Source organism: Rhinoraja longicauda, chromosome 17 (genome assembly GCF_053455715.1).
Source record: "Rhinoraja longicauda isolate Sanriku21f chromosome 17, sRhiLon1.1, whole genome shotgun sequence".
In the NCBI taxonomy this organism is placed as follows: Eukaryota; Metazoa; Chordata; class Chondrichthyes; order Rajiformes; family Arhynchobatidae; genus Rhinoraja; species Rhinoraja longicauda.
Genome location: NC_135969.1, coordinates 19,191,068 through 19,217,459, shown reverse-complemented (window position 1 = coordinate 19,217,459; position 26,392 = coordinate 19,191,068). Strand labels below are relative to the sequence as shown.

General features: G+C 43.6%; 2 protein-coding genes across 2 annotated transcripts in view; one reads left to right on the top strand and one right to left on the bottom strand.

The window, feature by feature from the left end:
- Window positions 1-22,174, bottom strand: part of mcm2 (minichromosome maintenance complex component 2) — a 31,962-nt gene extending 9,788 nt beyond the window's left edge. The window contains exons 1-12 of the mRNA XM_078413848.1: window positions 22,076-22,174; window positions 19,440-19,627; window positions 17,153-17,325; window positions 15,510-15,598; window positions 14,638-14,812; window positions 11,058-11,277; window positions 10,198-10,405; window positions 6,608-6,742; window positions 5,623-5,814; window positions 3,481-3,574; window positions 2,635-2,885; window positions 1,587-1,713 (exon numbers count right to left, since the gene is read on the bottom strand). Of these exons, the coding sequence (XP_078269974.1) occupies window positions 1,587-1,713; window positions 2,635-2,885; window positions 3,481-3,574; window positions 5,623-5,814; window positions 6,608-6,742; window positions 10,198-10,405; window positions 11,058-11,277; window positions 14,638-14,812; window positions 15,510-15,598; window positions 17,153-17,325; window positions 19,440-19,627; window positions 22,076-22,081 (1,858 nt within the window). The 5' untranslated portion in view covers window positions 22,082-22,174. The remainder of the gene's footprint in view (window positions 1-1,586; window positions 1,714-2,634; window positions 2,886-3,480; window positions 3,575-5,622; window positions 5,815-6,607; window positions 6,743-10,197; window positions 10,406-11,057; window positions 11,278-14,637; window positions 14,813-15,509; window positions 15,599-17,152; window positions 17,326-19,439; window positions 19,628-22,075) is intronic.
- A 175-nt stretch (window positions 22,175-22,349) lies between these two features.
- tpra1 (transmembrane protein, adipocyte asscociated 1) overlaps window positions 22,350-26,392 on the top strand; it is a 35,127-nt gene continuing 31,084 nt past the window's right edge. Inside the window, exon 1 of the mRNA XM_078413847.1 lies at window positions 22,350-22,641. The gene's annotated coding sequence lies outside the window, so the exon portion shown is untranslated. The remainder of the gene's footprint in view (window positions 22,642-26,392) is intronic.

Here is a 26,392-nt window from a genome sequence, read left to right as displayed (position 1 = left end):
AGTCTCCAAATGTGCGACAGACAATATTCTGACGGGATGCATCTCAGCCGGCTGCCAGCCTGAGTGGCGAATAGAGCTGGATGTATCGTCAAGAATGCAGATCACCCTGGCCATTCCCTCTTTCCTATTGTACCTTCTGGGAGAAGATACAGGAGCTGGTAAGCTCAGACATCTCAACTGAAGCACAGTTATTATATATCTATTTGTTATTGTTGGAGTAACTCAACGGGTCTGGCAGCATCTCTGGAGAACGTGGATAGATGACGTTTTGGGTCAGGACCCTTTGTCAGGCCAGGATATTTTCTCAGTTCCTCAGAGCAAATATTATATTCTATGCTTACTTTTTAAGGTCATTTCATTTTCTAATCACATGTTGAGTTATGGATTCTGCGTCTAGAGGAGCCAGCGCTGCCTTCGCAGCTGCGGCTTGCCTGCAGTCGTTGTCTTTTGTGTTTTTTGTTGTTTTTGTCTTAATTGTAGTTGAAATATGATGTAGTGTTTGCAGTTGTGTGTTATGTGGGGGGGGGTGGGAACTGTAACATTATCTCTCCCGAACGGAGACCCGACCTTTGTTTTCTGTGTCGTGTCTCCGTTCCCGCTGCGGCCTACCACCGGCCATGCACCTGGAGCTGGCGGCCTCCGGCTGGGACCACCTGGGCTCTGGTTCGCAGAGCCCGCGGCCCGGACTCACCACCTGCGGCGCTGGCTGCCTTCGGATGCTGCGGGAGCAGCTGCGACTCGTCTCCGGAGGCTTCGGCGCGGGCCGCGTGGACGTCGGAAGCCCGCAGGCCCCTGGGTGGGGGCCGACATCGGGAGCTCCGGCAACGGCTTCGCCCGCCCCAAGTCGCGGACCTTTCACCGTCTGGAGCGGCCTGAAATAGGCCGCGGGATTTTCTCCGCCCGGCGGGGGCTTCAATGTCGGGAGCCCCGACCGCCCCGACGTGGCAACTTCAACAGCCTGACTGCGGCAGAAGACGGCAGGGAAGAGAAAAAGACATTCTGGCCTTCCATCACCGTGAGGAGGAGACTGTGATGGATGTTTCTTTTGTTTGGTGTTGGTTATGATTGTATGTGTTATTGCATTTTTATTGATTATTCTTATTGGTCTTATTGTTGAACTGCGGGTAATTTTTCATTTCACTACACATTTATGTATATGTGACAAATAAATTGAATATTGACTATTGACTAAGAGTTGAAATCCCAACATGGCAGCAGGAAAATTAAATTCGACTAATTGTTTAGGGAGGCAGTGGTACAGCGATAGAGTTGCTGCTTTACAGTGTCAGAGACCTGGGTTCGGTCCTGACGTACGGAGACCAGACCCTGCTGTCTGTATGGAGTTTGCACGTTCTCCCCGTGACTACATGGGTTTTCTTCGGGTTCATCCCACATTCCAAAGATGTGCAGGTTTGTAAGTTAATTGGCTCCTAAATTGTCCCGAGTGTGTTGGACAGAACTAGTGCACAGGCTGATCGTTGATACGGTCTCAGTGGGCCAAAGGACCAGTTTCCCATACAGTATCTCTAAACAAACCTAAAAATCTCAGAATACATTGCAGAGGGGCATTACTGAATCATTCCCACCTATAGGGTTGGCAGCAGCAATGATCGTGCATCTGGCCTGCAGAGAGGTGACGATACCAGCCTTGGAGATGGAGATGCTCTGCTGTTCCATAGCCTCGTGAATACTGGTCCTGTCCTGTTCGTTCATCTGAGGGGAAGGAAGAGGAAGTATCATTCACACACTCTTCGGTCAAATTCCTGTGGCAACCGGGGTCAATGCCCAACTTGGAGAGTTTTTGGCGGCAACGGGAATGTCACAACGTACCCCATAATCTGCTAATGCTCTGGAGGAAGGGGGCAGGATAATAATAATAATAATAATGCATTACATTTATATAGCGCTTTTCATACACTCAAAGACGCTTTACAGGGATTTAAAGAACATAGGGAAGTGAATAAATAGATAAATAAGTAAACGAACAGAGAAAGGAGACAGAAGGTGAGGTGACGCTCTGGAGCAACTTCTAATGAAAGGGGTTTCTTCACAATTCATGCCACCCTGAGGTAAAGACTATCTGGATGCACCAAATAGTTGTGCTTGCTGAATGAAAATGGCTCCCCAGATTGCTTCTGTGCAAGTAAGTCATTAACTTACTTGCACAGAAGCAATCATATAAAGGTTATGCAATCATAGCATCATATAAAGGTTATGCAAAATAAGATGATCAATCTATCCCTCTCAACCCTATTCTGCCTTCTCTCTATAACCCTTGACACTCTTACTAATCAAGAATGTCTTGCTAATCTCCGCCTGAGAAATACCCAATAATACGGTCTCCACAGCCGTCTGTGGCAATGAATTCTAGATTCACCACCCTGTGCCAAGATAAACTAATCTCACCTGCCTGCACTTGATCCCCATCCCTCCAAATCCTTGCGTATCTAAGAGCCTCTTAAGCACTATTGTATCTGCTGCACGAGTTCAAAATTTTGCTTCAGAAGTGACCAACCAACCCTTGGTTAATACTGTAAGATAGTTAGGGTGATAGTCAGCAGAACACGAACCTTCACCCAACAAGAGTTAAAACAGAAGGAAGAAAGAAAACAATGACGTGCAGCGTTTACTAACCTTGTCAAACTCATCTATGAGGCAGACCCCTCTATCTGCTATCACCAGAGCCCCAGCCTCCAAAGTCCATTCTCTGCTCACTGGGTTCCTCCGTACATAGGCAGTAAGACCAACAGCAGAAGCGCCTTGACCAGTGGTGAAGACTGCTCGACTGGAGACCTTTTCAACATACTTCAGGAACTGCGATTTTGCTGTGCCGGGGTCACCGCACAGAAGAACATTTATGTCTCCGCGCACCTTGTGCTTCCCACCTGCAATCCAAGCCAAAGGGGGAGGCAGACAGCACACACACACACACGACAGACATCAGTTAATTCATTCATTATTGGTTGTAGGAAAATCTAGTCATTTCACCAATAAATCTAAGCACTAAAAAACAAATCAAATAGGATGGTAAATGGAACCCACGTCACCTGAAATCTACGATTACAATAATAAAAGAATATGGCCAAGAGCAAACTAATCAATACTCTAGCCAAAGAAATGAATCAAGCACCCCAATCAGCACTAACATTTAATGCTGGAGAAAAGATGAAAAAGATGAAAAAACACAATTTTCTAAAATTGTGGCAGCAATTAACTTTAGTGTTGCAACTCCTCCCAATTATATTTAATACTCGTACTGTATGATGAAGGGGGGTAGTAAATAGGACAAAGAGCTTAATTAAAATGGGGTGGTTTTGAAGAGGCTTGCGTGTGTGTTGGCAGTGCGGAGGCGGGAGGCAGAAAAGGGGAATGTGCCAAGGGAAGAGCAAAATGGAGAAGGCTGGAGTGCAAGGTCCAAACAGCTCAAGCCACAGGTCAATGTTACTACAAAGGATTGCTCTATTAAATCAGCTCCCCTACCTGGATTTTTGGCTTCACCTCCAAACAGTGCCAATGCGAGCCCCCTTTTTATATCTTCATGACCATATATAGAAGGGGCAATGCTGGCAAATACCTGGGTACAAGATAAACAAACATTAGCACCATCAATAAGCCCAACAGCATTGATCAGTTAAAACACAAGAGCTTAGCTGATATAACCTAGAAACCCATTAGCCTCTGGTTAGAATCCAGTCGTATAATAGCCCATCTTTTATACCCATAGTCTATTATTTCCTATTACCTCAAATGTTTAACGTTTGATTGCCCCAAAGGTGTCTAAATTCACAATTCAACCGTATCAAACATATAATTTCAGTTGAAGGCTGGGGGAAATTGAATATTTTGTTAATTCCTAGCATCCAGACAGCACATCCATGCTTAATGTATTATTACAACATTAAAAACAAGGAGCACCTAGTGCAATTCCAAGGAACAAAGCTACTTTGCCCTACTGAGATCATGATTCAATGGCAGGGAGATCAAAACAACTAGATTCTGTACAAAGACTTGACACATACAGCTAGGCCAATACACGAAAGTATAGTAAGCGGCACGGTGGCGCAGCGGTAGAGTTGCTGCCTTACAGCGAATGCAGCGCCGGAGACTCGGGTTCGATCCTGACTACGGGCGCCGTCTGTACGGAGTTTGTACGTTCTCCCCGTGGGTTTTCTCCGAGATCTTCAATTTCCTCCCACACTCCAAAGACATACAGGTTTGTAGGTTAATTGGCTGGGCAAATGTAAAAATTGTCCCTAGGTTGTAGGATAGTGTTAATGTGCGGGGATCGCTGGGCGGCGTGGACCCGGTGGGTTGAAGAGCCTGTTTCCGCGCTGTATCTCTAAATCTAAATCTAAAGAAAGTAGAAAGACACTGACCATTGACACACGGTCACAAAAGTGGACAGACAATGCCCACTTTCTCTTCTTCAATACTTTCCTGATTCTATCCATCCTCTCCTGACTCAAGTCTTCCACTCATCCACTTCCTCTCTTCCCTCATCTTTACTCTTACACCTGTCACATTTCAGCCCACAGCTTAGGCAAATTTGCTCACATTATAGGCCTTCCCAAATAACTCACTTTGGCACACTTTCTAGCCAATGGAATTTTTAGTAACCAAGAAACTATCCAAGATTTATCGTACATGGTTATAAATACCTGCTATTAAAGGAAACTGCAAGCATAACCCACCAGTCTATTTCTTTCCGTCACAAACTAAACCCCAAGATAATCATCAGGATAGTACAGCGAGCAGTGCCTGATCCGCTGTTCCTCCAATCTGCTGTTGCTCGACAATGCAGCATCTGCAGTCTCATGCCTCCAGAAAGGGAATGAAACGATCACAGAAGTTCCATTTGTCAGATAAGAAAATAAGCTCACAGCAAGGAGTGTCAAGAGGAGAGAATGAATTACAGGCAGTGATTCTGAAAATATGGCCCAGCTGTTAATTTAACATCTGCTGACATCTCAATGCTCAGGCCATCCACTTGAAACAGATGGTCAGCCCTATGAATAGGTTAACCTGGGCTTAACAGCTGTTTTAAGACCCTGGTGAATTTGATTAATGATGCTCAGTTTTTGCTGTGTCATTATTGAGTGTTGTACCACTGCAAAGATCACCAAAAGAACGATCATCATTCTTTGTCAATCTGATAAAAGGTTCGGACCCAAAACGTCACCTATCTACGTTCTCTGGGCGCGCTGCCTGATGAGTTACTCCAACATCCTGAATCTTTTTCTCACCAGGGAGTTTGATGAATTGATACGGAGCTACATAGCAAACTCTCCTGATTGTTCGGGTTTCATGAGGTTAAGCATCAAGGGCCAGTGTCACTTACCAAGGTCCCCAATTACCAAGCTACATTACGCAGCCTGACAGGTGGATGAACTACAGGGAACAATTTTCAGACTCAGCTATGCTCCATTTGACACTGATTTCCGCCAATAAATCAGCATTTCACTCGCAATACAGAATGTAATTATGAAAAGCATTGATGGGTTTAGTAGATAAATATGTTAATGAAAAGCTCCTTTCGATGCTTAGGCAGAAATTGCAAGAGCACATATGGACCAGGCTTACTGGGAATTTTCACTGGCTCGCTCCAATAATGACCACACTTACCCGTTCTCCAATGACCTCGTCTTTGGAGAGCACCACAATAGCCTTCATGTCTTCATCGGTAAGCTCACCAACGGCGACTTTATTGTCCCGTTTTGTGACATGATTTGCCATTATGACTGTGGCAAAGACTGGGAAGCCATTGGCTGTGTTGAGGGAACCATCGTAATTATTGTGATATATTCCAGTGAGTTCCTGAAGAAAAGGACAAAGTAAACAGAAAATAGTCAGAATGATTGTAAATTAAATAATACTCCAGCTTGCAACTGTGCAGATACACAAAAAAACCCGTCAGTTTTTATACAGTCACACATCAAAGCAATACAAAGGCTGCATTAAGTTGCTTTTTCTTCAAATGTTGGACTAAAGGGCAAATAATTTCCCCACCTAATGAACTGACTATTTAAACATTTTCCGCAAATTGGGAGTATTGTGTTCAATTTTGGTCACCCTGTTGTAGGAAATTTGTTGTTAAGCTAGAAAGGATGCAGGGAAACTTTACGAGGATGTTGCCAGGACTAAAGGGCCCGAGCTATAGGGGGAGGTTGAGCAAGGCTAGGATTTATTGCACAGGAGGATGAGGGGTGATCTTATAGAGGCGTACAAAAGCACGAGGGGAAAAGATAGGGAAGATGTACAAAGCCTCTGACCCAGAGTAAGGGAATTAAGAAATAGAGGACATAGGTTTAAGGTGAGAGGGAAGAGATTTAATACAAATCTGAGGGGCAACTTTTTCCACACAAAGAGTGGTTGGTATCCGAAATGAGCTGCCAGAGGAGGCAGGTACTATCACAACATTTAAAAGACATTTGGACAGGTACATGGATAGGAAAGGTTTAGAAGGATGTGGCCCAAATGCAGGCAGGTGGGACCAGTGCAAAAGGGGCATTTTGGTCGGCGTGGGCAAATTGGGTCAAAGGGCCCATTTCCATGCTGTACGACTCTGACATTATAAAAATGTATTCAATAAATGGCTCTGAACACTTACAACTTCATCACCGGGTTTACAGTTGTCCACCAAGTCTGCCAAAAGGATGGCATCTTTTGAGCGAGGCAGCCTCCCAGCAGCAACCTTGCCTGGGCTTTCCTGAATGGTGATCCTTTGGTAATTCTGGTACACAGTCTGAAGGGAAAACAAGGAATGATAGGAAAACAGGAAGTTGATATTTCACATGATAATTGCAAGTGAAAAGCAAGGATAGTTCATTCAAGCTAAGAAACTGCATTTTAATAACGTAGGAAGTTAATAAAATACTTTCCTCCACATCTGAAGCAAATATGATTTGTGTAGCTTGATAATTCCTCTTCGTTAACTCTTCTATATTTGCAAGCATTTACAAAAACATTCTAGTTCTGTTAGAATAAACAATAGGTGCTCCTCCGGAATTTGAAACGATTCATAAGATGGAAATCGATGTGCTTAATTTAAGGTTTAGTTCAAAACAACGCACATTTTAGATACAAAGTGCTGGACTCAGCATGTCAGGCAGCATCCAAGTAGAGCATGGATAGGTGACGTTTCAGGTCGAGACCCGTCTTCAGAAGTGGAGAAGGATTTTGACTCAAAATGTTACCTATCCATGTTTTCAGAGATGCTGCCTGACATGCCAAGTTACAGTGCCCTCCATAATGCTTGGGACAAAGACCCATCATTTATTTATTTGCCTCTTTACTCCACAATTTGAGATTTGTAATAGAAAAAAATCACGTGTGGTTAAAGTGCACATTGTCAGATTTTAATAAAGGCAAATTTTATACATTTTGGTTTCACCATGTAGAAATTACAGCTGTGTTTATAAATAGTTCCCCCATTTCAAGGCACCATAATGTTTGGGACATATGGCTTCACAGGTGTTTGGAATTGCTCAGGTGTGTTTAATTGCCTCCTTAATGCAGGTATAAGAGAGCTCTCAACATCTAGTCTTTCCTCCAGTCTTTCCATCACCTTTGGAAACTTTTATTGCTGTTTATCAACATAAGGAACAAAGTTGTGCCAATGAAAGTCAAAGAAGCCATTATGAGACCGAGAAACAACAATAAATCTGTTAGAGACATCAGCCAAACCTTAGGCTTACCAAAATCAACTGTTTGGAACATCATCAAGAAGAAAGAGAACACTGGTGAGCTAACTAATTGCAAAGGGACTGGCAGGCCAAGGAAGACCTCCATAGCTGATGACAGAAGAATTCTCTCTATAATAAAGAAAAATCCCCAAACACCAGTCCAACAGATCAGAAACACTCTTCAGGAGTCAGGTGTGGATTTGTCAATGACCACTGTCCGCAGAAGACTTCATGAACAGAAATACAGAGGCTACACTGCAAGATGCAAATCACTGTTTAGCTGCAAAAATAGGATGACCAGGTTACAGTTTGCCAAGAAGTAACATAGAAACATAGAAAATAGGTGCAGGAGGAGGCCATTCGGCCCTTCGAGCCAGCACCGCCATTCATTGTGATCATGGCTGATCGTCCACAATCAATAACCCGTGCCTGCCTTCTCCCCATATCCCTTGATTCCACTAGCCCCTAGAGCTCTATCTAACTCTCTCTTAAATCCATCCAGTGATTTGGCTTCCACTGCCCTCTGTGGCAGAGAATTCCACAAATTCACAACTCTCTGGGTGAAAAAGTTTCTTCTAACCTCAGTTTTAAACGGCCTCCCCTTTATTCTAAGAATGTGGCCCCTGGTTCTGGACTTGCCCAACATTGGGAACATTTTTCCTGCATCTGGCTTGTACAGTCCTTTTATAATTTTATGTTTCTATAAGATCCCCTCTCATCCTTCTAAACTCCAGTCTAAACAAGCCTAGTCTTTTCAATCTTTCCTCATATGACAGTCCCGCCATCCCAGGGATCAATCCCGTGAACCTACGCTGCACTGCCTTAATTACAAGGATGTCCGTCCTCAAATTAGACCAAAACTGTAGACAATACTCCAGATGTGGTCTTTCCAGGGCCCTATACAACTGCAGAAGAACCTCTTTACTCCTTTACTGAAATCCTCTTATTATGAAGGCCAACATGCCATTAGCTTTCTTCACTGCCTGCTGTACCTGCACGCCAACTTTCAGTGACTGGTGTACAAGGACACCCAGGTCTCGCTGAACCTCCCCCTTACCCAACCTAACACCATTGAGATAATAATCTGCCTCCTTGTTTTTGCCGCCAAAGTGGATAACCTCACATTTATCTATATTATACTGCATCTGCCCACTCACTCAACCTGTCCAGGTCACCCTGCAACCTCCTAACATCCTCTTCGCAGTTCACACTGCCACCCAGCTTTGTGTCATCTGCAAACTTGCTAGTGTTGCTTCTAATTCCCTCTTCCAAATCATTAATATATATGGTAAACAGTTGCGGCCCCAACACCGAGCCTTGCGGCACTCCACGCTACTGCCTGCCATTCTGAAAAGGACCCATTTACTCCGACACTTTGCTTCCTGTGTGCCAACCAATTTTCTATCCATGTCAACACCCTACCCCTATCCATGTCAACACCCTAGTACTTAAAAGAGCAACCACAGTTCTGGAAAAAGGTCTTGTGGACAGATGAGAGGAAGATTAACTTATATCAGAGTGATGGCAAGTGCAAAGTATGGAGGAGAGAAGGAACTGCCCAAGATCCAAGCATACCACCTCATCTGTGAAACACGGTGGTGTTATGGCCTGGGCATGTATGGCTGCTGAAGGTACTGGCTCACTTATCTTCATTGATGATACAACTGCTGACGGTTGTAGCATAATGAATTCTGAAGTGTATAGACACATCATATCTGCTCAAGTTCAAACAAATGCATCAAAACTCATTGGCCGGCAGTTCATTCTACAGCAAGACAATGATCCCAAACATACTGCCAAAGCAGCAAAGGAGTTTTTCAAAGCTAAAAAATGGTCAATTCTTAAGTGGCCTAGTCTATCACCCGATCTTTAACCCAATTGAGCATGCCTTTTATATGCTGAAGAAAAAACTGAAGGTAGCTAGCCCCCAAAGCAAGCATAAGCTAAAGATGGCTGCAATACAGACATGGCAGAGCATCACTAGAGTGATACACCCAGCAACTGGTGATGTCCATGAATCGCAGACTTCAAGCAGTCATTGCATGCAAAGGATATGCAACAAAATACTAAACATGACTACCTTCATTTACATGACATTGCTGTGTCCCAAACATTATGGTGCCCAGAAATGGGGGACGGGAGACGGGACGACGACTATGTAGAAACACTGCTGCAATTTCTACATGGTGAAACCAAAATGTATAAAAACATCCTTTATTAAAATCTGATAATATGCATTTAACCACATGTGATTTTTTCTATTACAAATCTCAAATTGTGGAGTGCAGAGGCAAATAAATAAATGATGGGTCTTTGTCCCGAACATTATGGAGGGCACTGTAACTTAAGTCCAATGATCTTTATTATTGCTATGCATGTTACTTAAAAAAAATTACCGATAGCACGATGACAGCTTTCCACGTTTGTTTTGGTGGGGGTGGATAGCTATCCAATAAAATAAGAAATACTGTTGCAAATACCAAACAGAATTGTCCTATAGAGCAACTTAACAAACCTCCTCCATGTTGATTTCAAATGGTCCCATAGATTGACACTCGGGGCAAGAGCCTGGTTTCACTTCCTGGTTCTGGGATTGGAAGAATGGTCCCAGGATGAAGTTGCACTTGTTACAGTTGTACTTGACCATACTGAGCTGTGGCAAGACCCCAGTGCAACAGGTAACCACTCCACTTGTCCGGATCAGCTGATTCAAGTGAAGTTGTCTATAATGAAAATAAAGCAGAAATTTGAATGGTATTTAAAAAAAACAATGTATTGGATCTAGGTGCCCTCCAAACTTGTGCATTCTGATTCTAGATGGTGGAAATGTTTTGAGTCGTCAGATGACATCACATGCTGCAGGGAATCCTGAAAGGACACAAAGTGCTGGAGTAACTCAGCATGTCAGGCAGTATCTCTGGAGAACAAGGATAGGTGGTGTTTTGGGTCAACACCCTTCCTTCTTCAGATTTTATTTGGGGGGGGGGGGGGAAAGAGAGAGAAAGCTGGAAAAGGGGAGCAGCGGGTCAAAGCATGGCAGGTCAGCACAGGCGAGGGAGATTTTTTTTTTGACAGGCAGATGGTTGGAGCAAAGGCCAGAGAGAAGAACTATAGGTGTATAAAGGATTGAAGAGTATACGGGACTCACCCCCCAACCCAACTGAATACCCAACTATCTTTCCCCTTAACACCTCACCCGGTGCTGACTTGGTGGGCCAAAAGGCCTGTTTCCATGCTGTATCTCTAGAAACTAAACTCAGCAGGTCAGGCAGCATTCCTGCAGAATGTGAATCGGTGATGTTTTGGGTCGGGACCCTTCGTCAGACCAATTCTCAGATGAAACAAAAAAAACAAAACGTTTTTAAGCTACTGCACCTGAGTGATCGGAGTTCCTCGACCAGAGGAAGGCTGGAGATTCTGACGTGGATCTCCTTGGCAATCCGGTTGTACTTTGGATACATGGAGAGTACAACCTCTTTGGCCGCTTCATCGAAGATCTTCAGCATTTCTGCTGGGGCCTCAGGCAGAAAGTAGGCCAGCACGTGTTCTCTTGCTGCCAGGTTCTCATAATTAACCACCAGGCTCTCTCGGTTTTCTAGAAACAGGAACAGCCATTCCATGAGTACCGACATCACCAATTAAAAGGCAACAACATGTATGAGAGAAGCCCTGCAAGAAACCACCAAGTCTCACTAGATACACATGAATCACTACTCCCAGCAGGAGAGGTTTGTTTGTTGCAAAATGTATTTTATTTCATTGTGGAAGCTAACTTTGGGGAAACCATTTTGTGGCCACTTGAGGACATTTTGGGCTGGGAAGTTCGAAACCTTAGCAGCCTGTGAGAAAGTTCTGTACAAAAGCTTGTTTTGGTTATTGTAATAAAAACAGGCTTTTGTAAGGTAGTCCTTCACAGTCCTGGACACCTGCAGATAAGAAGTTGCTTCCCAAGGTTTAGAAGTTGTTTTTCTGGGTTTGTTGTTGAGTTCTGGACATTCCAATGTTCTGAACTAGATGTTATGGTACCTCCTTATCACCCAACGGTACCTCGCTAATCATCTTAGCTATGTGACTCCCTTTACCCCCCTGTACTCTTGTTTGACTCCCTAACACAATTAAAGCAACTCTATTATGGGAACTCTACTATGTATCTGCTGAGACTGCTTTATGCTATGTAACCATGGAAAATTACTGCATGTGCTTTGTGCTGCTTTCAACTGTATAAATACTGACTGTAATCTGTATGTTCTTTGAGAGGACAGAAGCAGGTGCTTGAGTGAACAATAGTGCACTCAGGTCTCGGTGTCTTCTCCCACCTTGGTGATTCAGTAAAAAGATTTAACTGAGTCTTGTGTTTTGCGTACTTATTTTAGAGATAAGTCGAGTCGACTTTCACATCATCAGTGAAGAGTTTAGCTAAAAAGTGCTTCTTAACATCCAGTTTCCTCCCACACCCCAAAGATGTGTGTATTTGTAGGTTAATTGGCCTCTAAAATTGCCCTAAGTGTGTAGGGCAGGGGTATCAAGCTCATTTTAGGTCACGGGCCGGAATGGGCAAAATGCGACTTCATGCGGGCCGGATCAGTTGTGCACGCACAAACGCACGCGCGCTGCTCACACAGCTTTTGTTGCCTTTGTTTTTTCAACCTGCTCTCATCTGTCTCAGTCTCTGCTATAACTACAAAATGTTTCACTTTACAAATTTTGTTTCTTAAGAGGATTGCTGAGCAAGCACTACTTTTACAATTGGTATTAACTTAACAGTCGTAGGTTACAAGAAAGTTGTGATGAGAGAGAAAAAACAATGCTATTTTGGCTAAGATTGTTTCAGGAGCAACACCCTTTCCATTATTAAACCGTTTGAAATTAAACATTAGCAGACACAAATGTAGACCTAACGAAACAAATTGTAAATGTAGGCCACACAACTGCACCTAATGTTTTAGCCTGCTTCCAGCAATCAAACTCAGACAATGAACAGTTACCCTCTAATTGTATAAGAAAATAACTGCAGATGCTGGTACAAATCGATTTATTCACAAAATGCTGGAGTAACTCAGCAGGTCAGGCAGCATCTCGGGAGAGAAGGAATGGGTGACGTTTCGGGTCGAGACCCTTCTTCAGACCCTCTAATTGTTATTGGCGATCACATTTACCATAATAGAAGTCAGAAAATGAATGAATCACAATATTATGACACTCAATATTTCATAATGCATTCTGCTTACATGTTGCAGTGCATCGAACAGTGTCACTCATTTTTCACTTGCTGCTTCCTGACACCTGACATCTCTTGGCTTTAACCAGCCTGTCAGCATCAGGGACCAGTTTCTGGGCAGTTGTGATTTTCATAATGTCATTTAGATGTCTGCATGTCAGCTGCGTGCGCAGTTTGGATTTGTTAATGTCCATTATGGAGAACGCCTTCTCACAGAGATATGTTGCATCTCCCACAGGCCTAAATTAATTTGCAAGGCATGAATACTGTCATAGTATTCTGTAACAAGTTTGCTGCGGCCTTGCATGTTAACATTAAGCACATTTAAATGCTCTGTTATATCCACCAAAAATGCAAGATCATGAAGCCAGTCTGGGTCATCCAACTCTGCCAATGGCTTTTCCCTTCCTTTTTTTTTTTTTTTGAATAGTCCAATTTCCGCACATAATTGAAAAAACATTCGAGCACAACCCCTCTGCTCAACCAGCGGGCTTCAGTGTGGTAGGGTAGACCGCGTCCAATATTACTTTCGGGCAAAAGAGTGTCAAATTGCCGATGGTTGAGTCCCACGCGCCGTTGTGTTTGGCTGCCTGCCACTGTATGTTTCTTTTTTTTCCTGGTCAGATGTACAGCACTTTGGTCAACGTGGGTTGTTTTTAAATGTGCTATACAAATAAATTGACTTGACTTGACTTAATAAAATTTACCGTTTTGATTTTCCACATCCGTGACATTGTCCATTTTCAAGTTCCTGCTGCACAACGCCTCTTGGTAACGCCTCTTGAAAGTTCCAGAATTCCTGCTGTGGATTCTCTGTCTGAACTTTCTCTCTGAGTTTCGCAACAACACCTGCCTTTCCCCCCGACCGTGAAGGGTGCGCCATCTGTCGCCACGCTGACAGCGCGACTCCAGTCAACCCCCAGTCTGTCCAAGGCCTCGATGAGGCCTCGCTCGCCGTTGTGGAGTTTGTCCTGGGCGCAATCTCCACAAACTCCTCGGTGATGGTCAAAGATGCATCAACACCACGAATAAATATTCCCAATTGAGCTACATCAGTCACTTCGGTGCTCTCATCTCAATTGCAATAGAGAAGGCAATAAATGACTTCACTTTGTCTTTTAGTTGACTGTTCAAATCTCCTGCAAGGTCCCCGATTCTCTCTGCCACAGTATTTTTTGACAAGCTGATATTAGCAAAAAGCCTGTCTCTCCCAGGGCACACCAGCTCAGCCGCTGACAGCATGCATGCTTTGATGAATTCCACCTCTGAGTATGGCTTCCACGCAGCAGCTATTTTGTTGCCAATAATATAGTTGGCCTTGACAGCTCCATCATGAGTCTTTCCACTTTTGGTGAACACTGATTGCTGTTTTTTTCAGAGCTGTTTCAGCTGTAGGGATTGGATGAGAAAGTGGGATAACAGTGAACTAGTGTGAACGGGTGATCATTGTGGACTCATTGGGCAGTAGGACTCATATCCATGCTGTTTCTATCGCGAAACTGAAGCAACTAAAAGCACAACTAAATCTTCCCAAAGAAACATTTTCCAATGACATGCAGTGATATAATTCACATGGCGGAAAGATATTGAACCTCTCTGGATACTTCCACCCAATGATTTGCACAGGTACTGCCATGCTGTTCAGAGACTTATTACTCCAATATTCAACTTGACTAACAGGACTCGTGCAGGGAAAGATATATATCCCCTTCACAACAATGCCTCCCTTGAACTCACCTTTACACATGTCACTAATCTTCTCCTTGAAAACATTGTGGCCATGCTCATCGACATGGGTCCGAAGGAAGTTTTTAAAACGGTGGTAGATCTCTAGTCGAGGTGCTGCCATGGAAACCCACTCTCTGACTGAGTGGCCTTTCATGTCTTCCAGGTTTTCAATGCTTTCAATCATCTACCCACAAGAGAAGAAGGGGACAGACAATAAGTATTGCCTTACAGCCACAACATCAGATGATATCACAGGATTCACCAAGGGCTTGGTAAGGCAGATGCTGTTGTTTACTCAATTGAAGAGTTCAGGAGACACTGCCTCAGGACAAGTCAGCTATTTAAAACAGCAATCATTTTGAACGTTTAGGAAAATAATCCATTCAGTCAACATGTTTTCGACTCCAAGGGAATCAAAATTTATAGGGGTCGATTAACAGAGGGACAGTATGTCTAAATCCTACTTTTTATTTAACTCTGTTTCTATCAAGTTGAAAGGACAGCCACTTCTCTGTCCAGGTTTTGTACCATAGCCCAGGATCTCTTAACAGGCAAAATTCTTTTGTGTGAACTAAGACAGCAATGTGATTTGCTTCTATACTGCAATTGCAAACCAATTTCAGCTCCACATTGTTTGATTCACTCAGCCAAAACACATTAGGATTACTCCAAAAAGGATTTTCAGCCCACTTGTCAGGCTTTCTTAGGATCAAAATATTAACCAAGATTCTTAATTGGCCAGCTCCTCTTTTGCAAATTCTGTATTGCATTGTTTTTGTTCAGGGGATAACGTTGCATGTGTGAGTGCAGTTACCACAGTACAGAGTGTGGGGCAGATTAAATAGGTCACTTCCAACATTAGCGGTCAGATCCTTGCTCACCTCATCGTCATACTCGGCCGCTCCATCGGCTGCTCGCTCCGCTAAACGCCTCTTCCTCGCAGGCCGCTCTTCATCATCGTCGTCACTCTCTGCGTCAAATGAAATTTCCAATTAATGCTATTCTTTTTTCACCTCGCACCCCGTTTCACATACAAAACAATCTAGTAATGTCAGGTTACTATCGTTAGAAATTATACAATTCTGCAGAATTGATAAAAAAAATTCAAAGAATGTAAAAAAAAGTCCTGGAGCAGGTCGGGCAACATCTCTGGAGAACATGGAGGCGACCCTTCTTCAGTTCTCGATCTGAAACTTCACCTATCCATGTTCTTCAGAGATGCTGCCTGATCTGATGAGTCACCCCAGCCAGCACTCTGTGTCCTTTTGTATATTAACCAGCATCTGCAAATCTTTGTTTCTACATTCAAAAAACAAGTTCAAATAGTGGCACCTCTGGAGGAAAATACGTTCTTTCAATAGAGAGAAGAGTTTTTTAAATTTGAGACTCTTTCACTATTAGAATTTGAATAGTGGCCAAACAAATGAGCTGGTCTTCACCTTTCTTGAAGGACTGCAAACCTTTTCAGGGTTTTAGCCAAGTATATTACAGCTCTCAGGCACCAGAATCAAATCAATTTATCAACAAATCTGGATACTGACCATCTATACTAAACTGATGAAAGATAAATAAGACAGTGGTTCACTCCAGGATCAGTGTCTACATGTGCTCACTGTCCAACTGCAGGAGTGAACGATAAATAAGGAAAGATTTCCCCTTCCCAGAGATAGGTGTGGTGCAATATTAAAACTTCAATTAGCATTAACTAACTTGAAAACTAGCAAAAGGGCCTGGGGAAAGAAAACAAAATGTCACTCTTCTCTGCCATTCTAGAAAGAGACTCGTTTTTTAAATCAATGTCAATCCCCATTAGAAAACCCTGGTAAATGAAGTATGGAAACTGGGTCCAATTGCAAACTCCTTAATCAAAGTCTCTAAACCCATTAGTAAAAAGGCCATGACAGAGCATCACATGGGAGACATTCCTTCCTAGTTGAGGCCAGTTCATTGGCTATATTTAAGAGGGAGTTAGATGTGGCCCTTTTTGCTAAAGGGATCAGGGGGTATGGAGAGAAGGCAGGTACAGGCTACTGAGCTGAATGATCAGCCATGATCATATTGAATGGCGGTGCAGGCTCGAAGGGCCGAATGGCCTACTCCTGCACCTATTTTCTATGTTTCTATGTTTCTATGACATGCTGTTTGGATAAAACAACACCAGAAACTTGTTGTGAATTGATAGCAAAACTGTAAGCAGACAATTTTGACCAGCTACTAGTTTGGCACAACCTCTCACTTGGGGATTATGCTTGCATGCATCATCTCTAGTGCCTGGATTGCAGTGTCCCATTTGATTTTTTAACAGGCAGAGAAGGATTTGCAACATATTCAGCATGGTGTACATTTAATCCTTCCACTGCCTTGCACATACCAAAGGCTATTTATTCCCTCTCCAAAGGTTTCTATAAATTAACCGAGTTGACGATACCACCATTATGCTCGACAGAACATTCTCTGCTCACTTTTCAAAAAGCAAAAACACATTTACTGGCCAACTTCATATTTTTCTAAGACAGAGACTTACCATATAGGAGGTCTATCCTCATCCGACCTTGGCCCAAACCCTCTGCATGGTCTCTCCTTCGCATTTCTCTTTCTGCTTCTGCTCGTTGGCTGGCAGTCAAATCCTCCAAGTCCTCACCATCATCCAGACCATCCCTCTCATAGACATCCAGTGCAGGAATAGCACGGTAGTCACTAAAAATAAGGATAAAAGATATTTTACAATCATATTTTACAGCAAGTCATGTGGGAAATGGGAAAACCAACAGAGCAAGACAATTGGCAAGGTAGGCTGTAACCGAGTTAATTTAAAGAAACAGTGATCGAGCTGCTGCCTCTTGGCGCCAGAGACCCAGGTTCAATCCTGACCCTGGGTGTTGTCTGCATGTCGTTTGCATGTTCTCACTGTGACGGCGTGAGTTTTCTCTTTGTGCTCTAGTTTCCTCCCACATTCCAGAGGTGCAGTTTTGTAGGTTAATTGGCTTCTGCATATTGCCCTTGGTATATAGCATGCGAAACTGGGATAACATAGAATTAATGTGGGTGACCGTTGGTCAGCCCGGACTCAGTGGGCCCTTCCACGCTGTATCTCTAGACTAAACCAAACACGGAAGGAGATCAAAGATTATGTCTGATAAACAATAGCCTTTTCTCCACCGAATTTGGGTTTCAATTAGACCAGAAAGCAACTTTTTTCTATTGACTGAAATAAGAACGGGCATAGTGAATATACATTACTTGTGGCTCAGGATACTTTCCTTGAAACACAAATACTAATCAAATTGGCACCGGAGGGGGTCAATGCAGTTTTATAGATACATGCATTACCGACTGTGCTATTATGCCGGAAGCCTGGTGCAGACTTTGGCTCCCCGTGCTACTCTGCCAGGCACCTGCCATGAATCTCCCTGCAGCTTGGTACGGAGATGCAACCTGTGAGGACTGGCAATGGACGATCGCACTGTGCCTCAAAACTGCACCCTGGTCTTTGTTGGGAACTGGCAGTGGTTGTTCTATTTCATGATCACCCAAATCCTATTGTTGGTTTCATTTACAGCTGGATGCCATGACAGCTGCCATCTCCTCACATCTTCAAGCGGCAACACAGGCTCTGCAGCCCGGAGATTTTACGATAATAAGCTGCTCATAGGCCAGTGATCAGTTTTCACGCAAAGGGAAAATTGGTAGAATAACATTTTAATAATATCATTAGAACGCAAGCTTGGTGTATTAGTCATCAAAATCATCGACGCAATGAAGCAAACCTACATAATTTAAAATTCTAGACTCGACAAGTTATAAAGATTATTATACATAATAATAATAAATTAATTTTATATAGCGCTTTTCCAAGTGCTCAAAGACGCTTTACAAAAACAGTCATGACATAAAAACAAACAGACGAACTGTCCTGACGGAGAAGCGGCGAACAAATAGCGCCAGCGTCCTCTCACGTCAGGGTCCGGCAGTAGACAATAAAGAACACAGGACACACAATTACAATTTTAACACAAACAGCCATCACAGAGATTGCTCCAGGCACACCCTCACTGTGATGGAAGGCAAAGAAAAGTCTTATCTCCTCCTCATTCTTCTCCCGTGGTGCCACGAGGCGATCGAGGCTCCCGACTTTTGAAGCCCCCACTGGGCGATGGAAAGTCCCAAGGGCGAGCCGAGCAGGCCGATGAAGGTCCTGAGCCCCTACCGGGCGATGGAAAGTACCGCGGCCAGGCAGGGCGATGAAGGGCCTGCGAGCGGGTCGATCAAACCTCGCGCTCCGGGGCGGTCGAAGCTGCTACGGCTGGAGCTCCCGAAAGCCGGTCGCCAGCCAGGGACCTGCGAACTCCAGATGTTGCAGTCTGCAGGGCCCACGGCCGAAGCCTCCGAGATGGTAAGTCCAGGCCCTGCGACCGGAGTCTTCAAGGTCGATACCAGCTGGAGGCCGCCGACTCCACAGCGTTAGGCCGTAGCGCGAACTGAGATACGACACGATAAAGGTCGCATCTCTGTTGAGGAGATTAGAAAAGATTTCCCCCACCCCCCCCCCCACATAAACAGAGTTAAAAATAGATCAAAACGTACATTTAAACGACGACAATAGACAAAAAAAGACAGACACTGCTGGTGAGCCGCAGCTGCAGAACGCAGCCACGCCCCCTTGACAAAGTACTAATATACAGATTTCCCCCCCACAAAACACTTTAGGTTTTTTAAAAAAGAATTTAAAAATCCATTCACAGATCAAACTCCTTCAGACAAAGATAAATTTAAAGAGCAATCAACATCAACCAGAATTGATAATTACTGACCGCTCAAGGTCATCTCCCATCAGATCCTCGCCATCCTCTTCCTCCTCTGCCAGCGCATCAGTTCCTAACAATCCTTCCGACTCGTCTTCAAATGGTGGGAGATCTCTTCCTGGGCTGGACGTCAAGGCATCTCCTCGCCGAGGGGTTTGATTGGGGCTAGTCGCCATGGTGAATGACTCGGAAGAATCCTAAATTGGGAGTGAGCACAGGAGAACAATATACAATGAAACACGTTATTTTGATGTGGTTCTCAAGTTCCCACTTGTGTTCATGAAATGATGCCGATATCTTAGTTTATAGTAATGGTAAAATCCTGTTGGTACTCGTCCTGCAATTATCCACAAACAGCATCAAAAGCTTAAATTATTTGCAAGTGGATTTACATGCTTGCCACTTGCCCAAAATGCTGAATGATGCACTTCCAGCAAATCTGATGTAAAAGATTGCATGTTTAACATGCAACAATCGAAGCAGTACGCACGACTTACAGAAACTGATAAGCCTCTGATGCAGTCAAAACGCAGATCACTCACATCTATGCTGGGATGTCACAGCCTCAGGTACTCCAGTAACTTGAACACAAAATCTAGATCAGTGTTGCAGAGTGACATTGAGGATTGTTACAAGTGTCATCTTTCCAGCTTTACTTATTTTTTTGGGGAAAGAACTACACGGTTACTTTTTAAGAGCAGTCCTGATGCCCGAATCTTCCGATATTATGGCAGATATCTATTTCTTCAGCCAACATCAGCAGTGCGGCATGCAATCTGGTCATACGATGATATTTATCCACTTAGGCTGTACCAGCTCTTTCAAAGTGCTGTCAAGTTATTTCTTCATCAAGTATATATATATATATATATATATATATCTAAATCACCATCAAACACTACCATGTGATCTAGTCACTGCCCTGAATTACTATTTATTAAACCCGCCCATCAAAACAAGCATTCCTCACGTCATCTCTGCTAAGTTCATCACCCAAATCTGCAGTCTCATTGGAAATGGTGGCTTCCTTATTTACCATATCCAAATCCTTCAAGCAGCACCTGAGTGAGCCAAAACACAACCAAGCAAGGATCATTGTTCCTAGAAACAAGGAACTGCAGGTGCTGGTTTACAGAAAGTGCTGGAGTAGCTCATATGAACATGCATAGGCAACATTGTGGGTTGGGACTCTTCACCTGAAGAACAACCCTTACCCCAAAACGCCATCTATCCATGTTCTGCTGAGATGCTGCATGACCCACTAAGCTACTCCAACGCCATCTCTCTTCACTGTTCCTAGACCTGTACCTCTATAAAACTCCCCAACAGCATTCAAGTGGCTGAAGGGGTCTCCAAATTGAAGTATGGACTCTGCCAATCCAGAGGTTCAATGGAAATGACTACATGGTGAAGATTATGTTCAAATCTCAGCTGGACAGATATAATATGTAGGTGGTTGCACTATAATGCAATAGTTGTGTTCTCAGGAAATCTGGCGTTATAGAAAAACACATTATGAAAATAATTGTATCAACAGGGAAAAGGGAATTGGGGTGGACGATTGATTTCAGACTTGATCGTCAAAAGTAAACAGTGTTTTAAGTTGATTTTGTTCCTGCTCCATGTCACATTGTTTAACAGAATTAAATAGAGTGCTTAAATTGAAAAGTAGCGATTGCTTGTCAATTTCAATAGAAAGGATTGCTTGTCAATTTCAGTGACCACCCTCAGTGAAGCTGACAGGGCATGTTCTGAAGACAACGGTGTCCAATTACTGAGGGTTGGGGGCATAGATGCAGTTTCTTTTCCTTAGAGACTGTTTTCCAATATTGTAGATTTCTTTCCTACTTGTAAATTTCCAAAGTAACTTAGGTTAATTTTAAACCTTCTAACTCCCGATAGAAATTTGGATGAATGATTTTTTATTTATTATCTATTGCATACCGTTTACATAACTGTCGTGGTGCTGGAAATAAGAATGTCATTGTTCAGTCGTCAGTGCACATGGCAATTAAACTCTTAGACACAAAAAGCTGGAGTAACTCAGCGGGACAGGCAGCATCTCTGGGGAGAAGGAAAGGGCGACGTTTACTTTCGGGTCGAGACCCTTCTTCAGACTGGTTAGGGAGGGTTGATGGTTGTTGGGAAGAAGCTGTTCTTGAACCTGGTCGAAATAAGGGGCAGTTGGAGGAGGATTTATGAAGGGTCCCGACGCGAAACGTTACCTATCCATGTTCTCCAGAGAAGCTGCTTGACCCTGCTGAATTATTCCAGCACTTTGTGCCTTTTTTTGTTGCTGAGTTACTCCAGCACTTTGTGCCCTTTTGTGTAAACCAGCATTGTCACTTGTTTCTACAAGGAACAGTGGATGCTGGTTTAAAAGGGGCACAATGTACTGGAGTAACTCAGCAACTCCGTTGTCGGTACAATATTGACAATTAAACACTTTTGATATGAGAGAGAACAACATCCATGTCCCGGACCACAGGCCCCGCTCTCTCCACCCCTCGCCGCCCGATCCGGGTAAATCACACCCGCAGCATCACCACCCCCGCCGCTGCTGCTGCCCGGACGGAATAGTTTCCTGTCAGGTTTTGTTGACCGGGGAGAAGGCAGCCCAGTGGCATCTGCGTCCCTTCACTCACCGCCATTGTGGCTCCGCGTCTCCCTCCTCGGCAGCGAGGAAGACTTTGGCGCCAAACCGCCCACCTGACCCGAATTTCGCGCGCTTGCGTCAGCGCGTCCTCATGCATATTGATCAGACGTCAGGTGGTGACTCTGCATATTCATGAGCCCAGGGCTCAACCACGTAGCGGAGGGCTGCATGTTGATGAGGTGACGTCGGCCCGCATATTGATGAGGTGACGTCGGCCCGCATGTTGATGAGGTGACGTCGGCCCGCGCCCCGCCCCGCCCCACGCGAGGGAGGGAGCACGAAGCCTGACGTTGGGAGCGTCGGAAGACGACGGGGCCGGCAGATCTACAGCTTACTATGTGTGATAAATCCCGCCTAGTAAATATCGCCAACCCGGTTAAATCAGTTTAAGGACAAAAGGAAAGAACAAAATGTCAATGAAAAGAAGGAAGAGACAAGATAAAACGGTTAACGACCTTGGTCCCGCCCCCGCGATGCAGCTATTGGCTGTTGGCAGGTGACGTCAGCTCCGCCTCATGCATTGATTGGGTGTCTGGTCTGTCGATTACGCTGCAGGTCAGAGACGTTCACCAAATAGCTGATCAGGTTAAAATAAGAAGAGGTTCACATTTGTGTTTACAGTAACAGGAGATGCTGGTACCTATCCATGCTCTCCAAAGATGTCTGAAGAAAGGCCTCGTCTCGAAACGTCACCCAATCCTTCTCTCCAGAGATGCTGCCTGTCCTGCTGAGTTACTCCAGCATTTTGTGTCTATCTCTAAAGATGCTGCCTGACCCACTAAGTTATTTCCAGCACTTTGTATCAAATATTTATATCTGTTGAACTGCAGAAACAGGAATAACAGATGCTACTTTACAAGAAAAAGCCGTAAAGTGTTGTAGTAACTCAACGAGTCAGGGAGCATCTCTGGGGAACACGTATACAGCCATCAGGCTATTAAACACCACAACCTCAAATAAGCTCTGAACTACAATAGATTATTATTATTATTATTATTGCACTACTATTGTCTGTTTTTTTTAGTATGTGTATATATATATATACACATGTGTGTGTCTACTTGTGAGTATGTGTATATATACACAACCTTTTTTTTCTCATTTATCATATTGTTTACAGTGTACTATATTTACATATTCTGTTGTGCTGCAGCAAGAAAGAATTTCATTGTTCTATCTGGGACATATGACAATAAAATACTCTTGACTCTTGACTTTTAGTTTATGATTGTCACATGTTCTGAGGTACAGTGAAAATATGTCACTTGTCCATGTTCTCCAGAGATGCTGTGATGAGTTCTAGCACTTTATGTCAAATATTTATATTTGTGTAGAAAGGAACTGCAGATGCTGGTTTATACTGAAGATAGACACAAAATGCTGGAGTAACTCTGCGAGTCAGACAGCATCTCTGGAGAAAAATAATTGACTTTTATATCCAGTTTTTGGACTGACCCAGAGGAAGGGCCTCCTTAACCTAAAATGCTGTCTGCCCATTTTCCTCCACAGATGTTGCCTGACCTGACGAGTTCCTCCAGCACTTTGTGTTTTCCAAAGGAAAGTCAGGAGAAATTGCTGGTGAGAATGGGAAACGGGTAGAGACAGAGGCTGGAAGGTGATAAGTGGAATATAAGGGAGGGATAATGAACAGGTTGTTCTCAAGAGTCATGACTGTTTAATAGTCATATGTACTGACAGCAGACAATGACATTCTAACTTGCAGCAGTATAACAAGCCAGTAAAAAAACACACTGATAATATTCAGAAAAAAATCAATTAATAAAGCCACTACTAGTGCAAAAAATCCTAGAAGGCCTTAGTGCAACCAAAGATTGTCCATAGTTCACAGTTGGGATTAGTGTTGTGTAGTGTTCAAGAGCCTGATGGTTGCCGAGAAGAAACTACTCTCCAGCTGTACAGGAACAGAATGGTGAAAATATTCAGCAGCATCTGTAGAGAGGGAAGTTAACATAACATTGTGGATTGTTAATTGATGCCATTTATTCACAAAATGCTGGAGTAACTCAGCAGGTCAAGCAGCATCTCAGGAGAGAAGGAATGGGTGATGTTTTGGGTCGAGACCCTTCTTCAAACTGATGCCAGTCTGGTTAATTGATGCCAGGTCATTTGTTAATTTGAATATGAGTTTGAGAGATTTTTAAGAGAGAAACAAATTTGCCACTAGGCCCATATCTTTCTGGATAAGATCCAGTCCTAAATCCCAATTCTTGATTTCTTGAGTCTGAAGAAGAGTCCTGAACCGGAAAGTTTATCTATTCTGTCCACAGATGCTGCATGATCCACTGAGTCCTTCTAGCATTTTGGGTTTTGCTCAAGATTCCAGTATCTGCAGTTCCTTGTGTCTCCATATCTTTCCATGCCTCATCTACAGTTTGTCTTCCAAATGTCTCTTAAACGCAATGATTGTATTTGATTATACCACCATTTTGGGTAGTGTATTTCAGATATCAAGCACTCTGTGTGTCAGAGAAACCCACTCCCAGATCCACTTAAAAAAACTAATTCCTCTTACTTTAATTTTGTTTCATAACCAAATAAGTGAAAGAAAAATGGATAAAGGATGCTGAGCAAAAACAAAAGTACTAGAGAAACTCAGCAGGCTAAGCCGTATCTGTGGAGTAGTGAATGGACTTTTTTGGGTAAAAATATGTTGAAATGTTAAGTCATGGGGTGTTTTTGTTTTGTCATTGAATGGCAGTGCAAGTTTGAAAAGCTGTGTAGCTCCAGATTTGACTATGTCAATACTCTCAAACCATGTAGGTGAGGTTTGTTCAGTTCAGTCTGTTGCATTTGGTGCCCACGGAGTAGTCCCTGCACTGTAGTAGCTTGGGCTACTGCTTTGCAGGTCATCTCTCTTCAGTCCCTGAGCTTTGGAGAACCCATTTGGAGAATGGAGGCTAATGAAAGGTCTAGTCAGAATGGATGCAGAGGGAATGCTTCCAGTAGTGGGAATGTCTAGGACCAGAAGGCACAGCCTTGGAATAAAAGGACGTACCATTAGAATGGAGATGAGGAAGAATTTCTTTCGACAGTGGGTGATAAATCTGTGGAATTCATTGCCACAGACGGTGGTGGAGGCCAAGTCATTGGGTATTGTTTTGTCATTGAATGGCAACACAAGTTTGAAAGGCTGAATGCTGGAGTAACTTAGTGCATCAGGCAGCATCTCTGGAGAAGATGGATAGGTGACGTTTCAGGTTTGGACCCTTCTTAAGATTTCCTATTGGAGAGAGGAACAGAACTTCTTCAAAGTAGGCATAACGAGGAGATTTCGCATTGGAACAGACAAAATGTAATTCCCATCGACTGCAAGGTATAAAGCAGACATTACTCGGTTCTTGATTAGTAAGGCTGTCAAAGTTTATGACGAGAAGGCAGGAGAATGGGGTTGAGAGAGAAAAAGATCAGCAATGATCTAATGGTGGAACAGACTTGATGGGCTTGCTGGAGCACATTTCTGCTGGAGTGTTTCTGATATTAAAATAGTATCTCTCCTTCAGGGAAATTATAATTGGCCTCAAAGCGCTTTGGTTCATACTGAAGTGTATAATTTACTCTGCACATGTCTTTCTTTAGGCATTTTACAACTAAAAATACTTGCTACATCTATCTCTATACTAAATCTCTCGTTTGTATGTTTGTTCTGAACTACAGCCAAAACGTACATGATAGCGCAACAATTTTAGGCCCACCTTACTCACTGTCGTCTTAGTGCTAATGGAAGAAGTTTCATTGAAATTGGTGTTATATTTTTAAAGTTATTCACATTTTAAAGTTTAAATCTGTCTCCTAGGGAGGGAGGGGGGAGAGGGAGGGGGGAGGGGAGGGGGAGGAGGGAGAGGAGGATAAGGGGGGAGAGGAGGGAGGATAAGGGGGGTTGAGGGGATGGAGTGAGGGGGAGGAGGGGAAGGGAAAGGGGGGGGGGAGAAGGGGAGGAGAGAGAGGGTGCTGCACCAATGCAGGAGAGGTTTGGGCCCAAAGGGTCCACTTGGTCTAGTTATTTTTAAATAATAAAGACGTGGCAACTATTAGTTTACTTTTTGAAAGAGGCACACAAAGGGTTGTGAATCTTTGAAATTCTCTGTCCTTAAGGCTGGGAGAGGCCAGAACATAAGTGTTTAAAAAACCCCCATAAAGTGCTGGAGTAGCTCAAGGGTAGAAGGACATGGACAGGTGATGTTTCAGGTCAGGACTCTTCTTCAGTCCTGACCCGAAACGTCATCTATCTATGTTCTTGAGAGATGCTGCTCGACCTGCTGAGTTACTCCAGCATTTTGTGTCTTTT